Source organism: Megalopta genalis, chromosome 4, assembly GCF_051020955.1.
Source record: "Megalopta genalis isolate 19385.01 chromosome 4, iyMegGena1_principal, whole genome shotgun sequence".
NCBI classification, from domain to species: Eukaryota; Metazoa; Arthropoda; class Insecta; order Hymenoptera; family Halictidae; genus Megalopta; species Megalopta genalis.
In genome coordinates, this window is record NC_135016.1 from 28,975,257 (window position 1) to 28,986,218 (window position 10,962).

The following is a 10,962-nucleotide window of genomic DNA, read 5'->3' on the forward strand; positions in this document are numbered from 1 at the left end:
TTTCTAAATAAACGTATTATAATATTATAATATCATAATATTAAAGCCAAATTAGGAGCTTACGTGTAAAGACAAGCGCAAGCCCGATACAAGCCTGGTCGTACTTCTAAATAAAAATGGAGTCACTTTACGATCAATTTACTCTTAGTATGAAATATGTGTCTTGAACAATTGTATTCTGTCGCAAAATCTTGATGTCCTCTTTTAATTACGCGATGTAACGACCCCCCGTTTTATGGCACTCCATTTCATTGCGCCCTTTAACGCGCCCCATTCGCCTCATATAACGACAGACAATTTCACCGGTGTACGGCTTCATCGGATTTGTATTAAGCAGAATTTCGCGCGGCATGGAAACCTAGGCCAATATTCGATCGGTGTACGTGCCTTGTTGTATCGTTTAACGACTTTAATTAGAACGATAGCCGATTGATGGCAAAAACGGTGCCGGTTTAACGACTCCGCTGACTGAAGATCGATAGCCAACGATTGGCGAATCCGGTGGAACGATGTTTGCACAGTCAAAAATTAATGGTCGCTCAAAAGTACGAAATTACATTTTGTCACGGTAAAAAAAGAACGTTCAAGAGAGAAATTGCTCAAAAGTTTCAAAACCCGAAATTTTTTCCGACCGAATCATTTTTCGTTCGAACTTTGGGAGCAATTTTAAGAATCTCAACAATTAAAAGACGAACTTTTGAGCAATTTTAAGGATCAGAAAGTGAAAGACGATTTTTTGAGCTAGTTTAAGCGGCTCAAAGAGTGAAAATCGGACTTTTAGGCAGTTTTAAATGTCCCAAAAATTGAACATCACACTTTTTTGAGGCACTTGAATTTGCTCAAAAGCTCGATTTACACTGTTGCGGCAATGTCAATTAGAGATCAAGCTATCGAGAAATTTTCATTGTTGCGAAAATTAAAGGACGTACCGATCAAATTTCGGGGTATGAAAAATTGAAGAACATATTTTTCTGGCCTAAACAGAGGATGAAAGTGGACAAAGGAGAAGTGACGGGCGTTGTTATTGCACAAAGATTTATTCTGATTAAATTAATTTATTCAAAAAATTATATTCCATCGGAAAATATATTTTTATAACTAAACCATAAAAAAACGGTGTCTTAACCCAAAGTAAAGAATTTGGTAGATCAGTCCAAATTCAATCGGTTCGAGCGCGACGCACATGATCGTGTAATGCTAAAGAACCATACTGTTTTCAAAAATTCCTATATCAGAATCATGTATGGGGTGTGAGGAGCGATTAGTGACCCTGTTCGCATAAATCGTAAAACCAGAGAAGTTGTACTGTAACAGTGATACATTCGTCTAGCGTTGCTTACAGAGAAGTCCATGTGTCGGATCGTAGGGTCGTCAGCAACGATTTAATCACGTTTCCATAGAAAATCTTACACATCGTATGTGTATTGTCTATCTAGAAACAGATACGGCGTACTGATAAAGAAAGGGAACATACAGCGTACGGTAAATTCGAGAAAGGGATTAATTACGTCCTATAAATACAAAAAGTACATAGTTCTAGGTTTTCCTCGCGGTGTCTGTGTGCGTGAATATTGAAAGCATATCATCTCTTGGAACTAATGCCGGTTATTTCTTTCTAACTATATGCACCCACATTGCACCGACGATCAGAAGAGTAGTCGTTTCGTTTAAACGAACCGCGCGAACCAACGCGTCTCGATTTTGCACATCTAAATTGACCAATCGAATTACTCTTCTTATAAGTTAACACGGTATTTATAAATTCATTACTAGCGTTCTGCTACCTAAAGCCTTATACTGGTTCACTATAAATAATTTTCTTAACATGTACACATCTTTTCGATTTCACAGAACAGCGTATTCTACATCGACGCTGTCGACGTAACGGATATTTAAATTATAATTAACAATCACAAGGAACAATCGAATGAAGACAACGCAATGCAACGTTCGTCCGCTTAACGTGGTTCCATCGCATCTCGGTATAGCATCCGAAGTGGAAACGCACCGATGTAATCGGACGAGCCGCACCTGGCCATCTTAAGGTACTAGCGTAAGAGTACTTTGTTCGCGTGTTGTGTATAATGTCATGGTTTTGTTTTTCTGTTTCCGTTTTTTAATTCATCCATGGTGGACAGGAAGTCGGCGGCTGATATGCTTGAGAAATTGGCACCTGGTAATGCTGCATCGACTGAGGAGGATGCTGCGGTCGCTGTTGATGATGCGGTGGAGGAGGCGGCGGTGGATTGCAAATGGATTGCATCAATGGGTGTGAATTGTAAGGGGGAGGTTTTGTCGTGTACTGTGGCATTTGATTATACTCGACATTCATCGGGTGCTCCAGCATCGCATTTTGAACAGGCGATCGATTGCCTTCAACAGGTCCTAAGTAATCATAAGAACATATCGGATCATTACTTCATACTTTCAACACTCAATGGAACCTACATGTGACATTTATAATTACAACGAGTCTTTACATTACGCATCGGTGTAAAGATACGCAAGATACGTAAAGATAAATTATTCATAGATCCAGTGATTTTTTGGAAATCGAGGTCTCCCTCGAACGTTAAATGATCATTTGTTAATAACATATCTTTACAGATTTTCTTTCAATTAGTCTGCTTTCCTAATAAATAATAATTGCGATAACGAAACTAACAATATGCGAATAAGTTCACGAAGCTTAACAAAGATATGCTATTTAATTTATTGAAAAAGCGTCCCAAAATATACCCTCTTAATTAGAGCGGTATATTACATAAAATTAAAGAAATTTAAAGGTAGATGAAACAGATGTCGAGACTTCCATCGCTACAATCGTAATTATAATCATTGTCATGGCTCTTTGTGAATACCTCTGGGTCTAATTTGAGGTGGTGGCATATTTGTAGGAGGTAAAGCGGGACACATTCCTTGATGGTCTCCATCTCGTGGCATTGGTGGTGGTCTACCCCATGGTGCTCTGACATGATGTGCCTGCCATGGTGCCTGTGGAGGAAGTGGAGGAGGAAGAGGCGGACCGCCTCCGGCATGAATGTTTACAGAATCTCCCATTGGATTCTGTTCATTTCCTAAACAAAAACGTACACGCATGAAGAAACTGATTTCACAATACACCGAAAATTAATAAAAAAAACTATACTGTAAAAGAACATTGAGTATACCTGAATTTATGCCTGCAGGTTTTTGGTCCATGCTCCGTTTTTCACCTAAATAACGGCAATTCATGAAATAAAAAGAATTTTATTGAAGAATGCGTAACAGCTGTATGTAAAATGCATTGTATACTTGAATATGGCAAATAACGTGAGGAAATATTGTAAATACGAAAATAATTTTGTTAAGAATTTAAATATTCCATTCCAATTGATAATTAACTACTACTGCTTCTTATATTTTTCTGCTCAAGGAAACACTGTGCGGTTAATTTTTTTTTTAAATGTTTTCAATTATTGCGCTCTGTAAAACTACAGAGTCCCATACTATACTAACAATATTTCACATCATTGGCCATTTCTAACTCAAAAAATAATTATTATAATTGCTATGCGTAGCTGAAAACAGATAGTAAATAGACTCGTAGCATTAATTACGTATGTCACCGTTACCATATCGCGTTTATCCTACTTATTTAGTGTCCTTGAGTTCGCTTGAAATCTGTAAAAGAAAACTCATGTTTAAAAACACGTTTGCGCCCAATGAGAATCCAGATTCCTGATTGATACGGGCCTCAAAATCTTTGATTGATTTACTGTAAAATAGAAACTATTAACAAAATCAATGGTATGCAGCTATTCAGCGAGAGCCAATGCACGTCTGCAAACTTTTTGCATACATAACAAACTAGAATGAGTAGTTTTTAAAAATAAGAACCATTGACATTCATATGATAACGTGCGCTGCTACTCCGTGTATTCGCATGCTCGGCATCGGGCGTCTGATCCGCAGATTATATGACCTTGGTAGTATAATTTGTTAAACTTAAAATACTCATATTAAAACATATATTTTCAACATAACACGAAGGATAATAATTATAGTTAATACCGGTCAAAAGCAATCACTGAAAGGTAAAATCACTTTCTTGTACGGTTCTGAAAATACATACATTTCGATCAAAAATATATGATGAAAAAGCATTAAAATTAAGACATTCAAGTTAACTATCGTAATCATACAGTGTAGCGAAAGATTCGTTAACTTCTAAATAATAATAAATAAAGTTAAATCGAAAGCAATTTGCATTATAGGATCATAAATTCTGTAGATATTCCTGTCGCCCATCTGCAATGTGTTCGAATGAATACATGAAAAAAACAGATCGCTAATATGTATCAATTAAGAATAAGAAGAAATTCATACCGTTTAGCAAAAATATATATTTACAGTGTATAATATACTACAGGCTAAGAGTATTGAGAAACAATGCTAGATACCCATCTGAAAAAACAATACAAACATTTTGTCAAATCATAGACACATTATACGTGCACAGTGTATTATGAATGGCTGTCAATCTTTTCTTAATTATTGTATTTGGGTTAGACTCGAACACTTTGACGGCCGCTGTCACGGACGCATAATTTCTCTATCTGACAGTAATTCGGACGAGTAATACTTTTTATTCTGAAAAAAAATTAACGCTTCTACGGACTACACAAATGATCAATTTAAACTGACCATTTTTTATTGTGAATTGATGTAACTGTCTGAAGATTTAAGCAATCCCCATTTCACCATCGTTTCACTGTCTCAAATGCTGCAAAGCAAAATTAATTCCCATTTACGGTTTCAATAAAAACCAACAGTAGGTAAATTAATTGGTGATTGCTTTGATGTTTTTCTTAGTAAATTATACGATGAACTCATGACATCATAAACAAATGAAGTAAGGACAATAAACAGTCTGAGCTGTATACGAGAGTTAATATTAAATGTGCGGCCCTGAAAGTGTTAATGATAAGAAATCCAATGCATTTCATGCATTAATTTCCAAAAGGTATCCAGCACTCTTTCGTCTTGTATACTCTTAGTTACAGACCTGAATGTGGAGGTGGCATTAGCAGCTTGTTTCGATCTCCATGAGGTAGACCCGCAGCTGTTGGTGATGGACCATGTAAGACTTGTTGCTGCCGTTCACCTTCTCTGCTTAAACAATTCAGTTACATAATTATTAACACAGATTCGATCATTACCGATAAACATTTCAAAATTTTAAGCAAATATCACCTGACGAGCTGGCACGGATACTTCTGAAATATTAAAAGTACCTGGTGTCCCCAGGTTACAGTTAATGATACAAAAACTTTATGTCGCAATACGTATTTAGTTGTATTTTTCACACAGAATATTATTATTGTGAATTTGTCCAATCATTTGTTATTTAATCTGTAAAACAGTAAAATCTATAAATAATGTTTCTGATTAAAAACTTATTATTTCAGCCAAGACCTTACAACTAATCATAAAAGTATGTATTATATACAAACTTCTACGAGTTACATCACTGAAGTAATAAATTTAGAAAAGATTTTCGAGTTGTATTTACAAAAAATTGTTATTAAAAATGAATACAAATAATTCTTTGTCCGACATAATATTCTGTGAATAAACTTATTATATTCACAGTCACTGTCTTTAAGCAATATTGATTGACTCACTAAATGCACTGTCATTATAATTTACATATCTATGAATGGTACCACTGCTTAAAGATAGACTGATTGCAAATATCAGAATTTGCTTTACCAAGTTTGTGGCTTGTCAGCAATAAAGTAATACTCCTTATACTATAATATCAAATGTTCTTAGTCTTTATGCTAACAGTTTTAATAGTAAGAAAAAAAAATCTAGGTGTTACTATGTTTTTGAGCATTTGAAAGCGTTTCCTTCCTATATACTGATTTTGGTAGATGATCAAAGCACAGGTTTCTGAAAGAAATTTAATGTATTCGAGTGAATATACTCAAGCACATTATTTGCTGCCTATAACTTATACTTTTTACATCTAGAAAATTAGTGAAGTGTAATAATCGTCAGTTAGTACTAATATGTCAAATAGTTAGAAGAAATAAAGGAACGAAAAATATACTCATTATAATTATACTATTGTAAATTATTCTCAAATTTGAATTTAATCGAATATTACGTTAAATTGACTTTATCAAAATAAATCTATTGAATTTCATTTTTTGAACATTCGTATATTTTTTAAATAATTAAAATTCTTTAAACCTGCTTTATTCGTACAGTTTAATTTTGCACATCGCAAAATGTTCGCTTCTTATACACATAAATGTAATAATTATGCTGTGTACAAAACTAAGTTTGTATATTAATTACTTTACTTACCCTGTTCCATGACGCTGAGCAGGTAATGGACCACACTGATAGGGTGGTGTTTCCTACAGTTCACAGGAAACGGTTTAATTAAATTGTCAACCAATACTAATAAGAAAAACATAAAGCACTACAATTTCGGGAACCTACCGGGTTCGCTTCAACGTCTGAAAACCTTCTTTTCACTCCATGAGATTTCTGCTCCGGCGATTCAGGTTTTTGATCGAACTGCTGAGGAGGTGGCTGCACAGTGTAGTGTACTTGTGGTGGCATATGACCATTCTGATACTGCATGTGTTGAGCATGATATTGTATCTGGGCTTGAACTTGTGGCGGAGGTACATTATGCAGAGGCATGTTTCCTGGTGGCATTTGGACCTACGAGACACAAATTTGACATTTTTGGCTGTTCGATTCACGGCAAAAATATCATAGGTTTAAGTGAGATATGTGAAGAATCACCTGCAATTGACCCTGAGATTGTAGCATCTGTTGTGGTTGTTGCGGTGGATATAACCATGGGGCATTTTGCGAAGGTGGTGCCTGTGTTGGCGGAGGAATACTTGTAAGAACATTCATAGAATTTGTCATTTGAGCCGCTGATGGTGGTGGTACAATTTGTGGAGGTGGAACTGGCTGAGGTTGAGGACCCTGATCCGGTCCATCTTGTTGATGTTGAACTTCACCTCCAGGAGTGAGAGGATGTTGTTGCGGGTGTTGTGGAGACTGAGCATTGGGGACCAAAAAAGTCTGCGTGGATGGTGGAGGTACTTGTAGATGAAACTGTGGACTATGACCTTCGAATTGTGGAGGCAGCATATGTTGAGCCACAGCTTGAGACTGCTCATGGTTTTGTTGCAATTGAGGGGGAACCATATGTTCGCCAGGTTGCAACACAAATTGTGTTTGTGCTTGAGATACCGGCGCTTGAACCTGCTGGTACTGTATTTGATAAGTTTGTGGTACAGGAGGTGGTGGTTGATTTGGTGGGAAGTTCGGAGGTGGAAAATGAAGATGTAACAATGGTGGAGGTGGTTGTTGGGTTATGTTAATTGGCGCCGCCGGAGGTGGTTGTTGTAAATTGACGTTGACGGCTTCGATCATTCCTTGGGGAGGTGTAGAAGACCTTTGCACATTCGGTTGCGTGTACACGTAGGAAACTGCACCGCTAACCGGTGCACTACTGCTCGTTATAAAGTTTTGTTGAGCTGGATTCTGTGGAGGTGGCTGACTCATCACGTACATCTGGGCCACAGGTTGAGGCGACGATTGCGAACCAGGTTGAAGCCCTTGGATTTGCAAGGGTTGTCCAGGATGGATCTGATATTGCACTTGACTGACTGTCGATGGTGGTCCAATTAATTGCACTTGTCCAACCGGCGGGGGTGGCATGAATGTTTGTATTTCCTACATATGGAATATGTCGATGAATTGAAACAAAACTCATGGATGGATCTAGCAATTATATTCACCTGAGCTTGCGGTGGTGGCACCAATGGCCCAGAATGAGGAGGAATGTGTACTCCAGGTGGAGGAACTGTTATGCCAGACCCTGGCGCACCAGCCACTGTAGCAGTAAGAATTGTTGCAGGCAATGTTACCACACTACTTTGAGGATGTTGAATTATGTCTGTGAAATAAAAATGGTTTGCAACAGTTACAAATAGAATTTCTAACAGCCATGAACTATTAGTGTATGTGCTCTACCTTGATGTTGTATAGTAACAACATTAGGTGGTCCCAAAGTACCAATGTTCATGGTTTGAAATTCTGCTATAAAAATAAAAATAGCAATAGTAACAATGCATAATCGCACACAATGCTTATTAAAAATAGTTTTGAATTCATACTTTGTTGTATTTGCGACTGTTCTATAACTTGCTGTGATTGTACTGGTGGTGGTTGTTGCTGTATGTATGACTGTAATTCAGACTGCATTGTTTGAATTAAATTAATTGCTAACTGTTTTGCATTTTGTAATGCTTCCGGTTTTGGATGCCTGTATAAACAAAACATATAAAGTGTTTTGCGATTAAAAAACCAGAGTACTGTTAAAGAAAATAATGCAGACAATCATCTTACTCTATATACAAATGAAGCGGTTCCGGAGATTCGGTTCCTAAACCTAAATCAACAAATTGTGATCCTCTGCCTCTTAAGGTTACATTCGCACCAGTTTCTGCTCTAATGTATAACAAATTTGCTCCACCTGCACCTATAATTCTACCTCGTAAATCAAACCCTTCTGGAGCATTTTCTATACCAACACAAATCTTTTCCTGTTAAAATTATGTATATACAAGTAAGTAAACATAAAACAGAGTCGCAAACAAAATAGATAGTCATCGTACAGAAGTATAACGTACCACAGATGTAATACCGGAATGTAAACTCATAAGCGGAGGTGGCGCATTAGTAAATCTACTTGGCCTATTTAACGAACTCTGGTGTTCTGTCTTAATGATCTCATGAATCTTTTGTATAGCCACTGGAAAAAAAAACAATGGAAAGATAACTTAGACTTGCTTTTGTGATGCACCTTTTTAGCTTTTGCAAAAAAAAGGATTCAAGATAATAACATACAATCTACATTATGTTTTGTATGGCCCTGTATATACAAGTACAAGGGACGTTCATTAGGACAGCGTATTTTTTCCTGCTCTGTCATAAAACGCCCACGCGTCGATACAGTGGCACCTAGAAATTATTCATCGAATAGTAGTAAAAGACATCGAAGCTAAATTACAGAGTGATACGGTAAAACAGATATATACCTGAATAGGAGTTGATTTCATCTTGTATGTAACCCTTTGTAAGTAACGTGCGGGCACTAGGTGGTATTTCATTAATCTCAAACTCTGACGTATAAGTCTCTCCATTTTTAAAAGTAGCATTGGAAGCTGTTAACTGTTTGTTACAGGAAATGTGTTACGTTAAACATTATTCATCATAATATTGATATTTCACAAACCTACCTTATTATTAGAATCCGAGCCCCTTAATTTTCCTTTAGCCATGGGAATGAAGTATACGACACTTTGTCAAATATTTTTTCTCTCATAACGTCAACGCGATTCACACTGTTCGAAGGTTTTCTCTGTACACTGGAATAAACATGGATAAAAACAATACCGTTTCTGTTTGGGTACGTACTCACTAGATTCTACGAGCGTACGACAATTGGTTGCGAATGGATTTCAGGTTATAACTCGCAGTATCGAATCTACAATAGAGTATCTATATCACCAAACTGTTTTGTTTACATACCGAATCGTTCAATAAAGCTTAAATATGAGCCCCTAACCACAGAAAACCAGTCAGCTTCGAAATTCGACGTGACTCCATAAAAATATGAACGGACCGACACTACTAATCGCATACACACCACACTGCACCACTGTGATTACTTACTACTACTACGTATGTACTGTCTCTGCTACTACACTTTTAATATCATTGCCAGTGAAGCATTATCAAACCTGGTTGTAGTATTAATTACAATCTCAGGCTTTGGCCGCTTGGTGTAGCACTGTCGCGTTATCGCACGTTCAGAAGTTGCAAGCATTGAAATCCTAATACAATTTCGCGAATGACTGCAGCGTCCTCTTCTCATCGACAACGGTCAGCTGAGGAACCATTCACTGAAGTAGTATATATACATACATATTTACCACTTAGAATCCATACGGATCCCAAAAGCTGTGTCATTGCCGATAAGCAGGGAAAAAATCACTTGAACGCTTTCGTCACAAGCATAGATAGTTTTCGTAGGGATATGTAAAGCGGCAACAATCTACTTTTAAAAGCTGGCAACGCTGTAAATTTAGCCACCTCAGACACACACTTTTCTCTGTTGCAGTCAGATATAGTTCACTAGATGACCGTTCCATTTAGGTAGAGTCCGCTATTATACGACTGCATTTTCTACAGAGTCGGTAATTCAGACCCCGAGACAAAGAAAAGCATTACACGCAATGTCTGTACGGATTCCAAGTCTGTGCTAGGAGAATATATAAATAAATCTTCCAAAGATTCTAAATAAAGCTAAATATTCATGCCTATTTCATTTCGATATCCGTGGGTATTTTTAAACTATCGACAGCTCAAACGTAAGCTGAAGAATTGCTCTTCACGATAGGGTACCTTAGAATTGTTTACAAATTAAAAAATATATCGTAAAATCGATAAATCTCGATCGGTACATCAAGAATATGATTCGATTTTCGGGGAATACTTCGAACAGATTTAAAAATACTAACGCTCCTATGAGAATTTGTATACTTCTAAGAGCTTAAATTGAAGCTGAAGAATCACGTTTTTGATCAAGTAATTTGCAATTGTTAACAAATTCCAAAACATATAAAAAAATCGATAAATTTCGACCGGTAGCTGAAGAAAAATGATACAATGTTTAGGAGATACTTCGAATAAATTTTAAAATATGTTCCTATGGGAAGCTTTAAACATTTAAGGGCACAAATTAAAGCCGAAAGATTGCGCTTTATGACAGGATAATTCAGAATTGCAAGAAAGTTCAAAATCGTAGCGAAAAATCAATGAGTCTCCACCGATAGCGCTGGCTACGAAACAAAGGAGGAGCATTATTCTTTCCAGACT

The 10,962-nt window shown here is 36.8% G+C and overlaps 1 protein-coding gene across 5 annotated transcripts; it reads right to left on the reverse strand.

Moving 5' to 3' along the window:
• Nucleotides 1-1,035: 1,035 nt before the first annotated feature.
• LOC117218430 (uncharacterized) lies at nucleotides 1,036-10,171 on the reverse strand. 5 transcript variants are annotated; one of them, XM_033466790.2, is made up of 17 exons: nucleotides 9,650-10,171; nucleotides 9,503-9,568; nucleotides 9,321-9,449; nucleotides 9,120-9,252; nucleotides 8,929-9,042; nucleotides 8,712-8,833; nucleotides 8,428-8,624; nucleotides 8,196-8,344; nucleotides 8,053-8,118; nucleotides 7,818-7,975; nucleotides 6,808-7,752; nucleotides 6,496-6,723; nucleotides 6,358-6,410; nucleotides 5,048-5,151; nucleotides 3,171-3,215; nucleotides 2,862-3,077; nucleotides 1,036-2,385 (listed from the first exon to the last, which is right to left on the reverse strand). In XM_033466790.2, the coding sequence occupies exons 3-17, from the start codon at nucleotides 9,360-9,362 to the stop codon at nucleotides 2,117-2,119; spliced, it is 2,841 nt and encodes a 946-aa protein (XP_033322681.1). In that variant the 5' UTR covers nucleotides 9,363-9,449; nucleotides 9,503-9,568; nucleotides 9,650-10,171; the 3' UTR covers nucleotides 1,036-2,116. The 5 variants fall into 5 exon arrangements, with proteins under 5 accessions (XP_033322681.1, XP_076377011.1, XP_033322684.1 ...); XM_076520896.1 differs by lacking the exon at nucleotides 9,503-9,568 and having other exon boundaries at nucleotides 9,757-10,171; XM_033466793.2 differs by lacking the exon at nucleotides 9,503-9,568 and having other exon boundaries at nucleotides 8,053-8,115; nucleotides 9,613-9,750.
• Between the last annotated feature and the right edge of the window lie 791 nt (nucleotides 10,172-10,962).

What these genes read in the sequence shown, in the direction of transcription:
- LOC117218430 (XM_076520896.1), bottom strand. Translation starts at nt 9,362, where the DNA reads ATGGCTAAAGGAAAATTAAGGGGCTCGGATTCTAATAATAAG. An exon ending in AATCTCAGGGTCAATTGCAG is followed by an intron (nt 6,724 to 6,807) that starts GTGATTCTTCAC and finishes TGTGTCTCGTAG; the next exon opens with GTCCAAATGCCACCAGGAAA. An exon ending in ACCTGCAGGCATAAATTCAG is followed by an intron (nt 3,078 to 3,170) that starts GTATACTCAATG and finishes GTTTTTGTTTAG; the next exon opens with GAAATGAACAGAATCCAATG.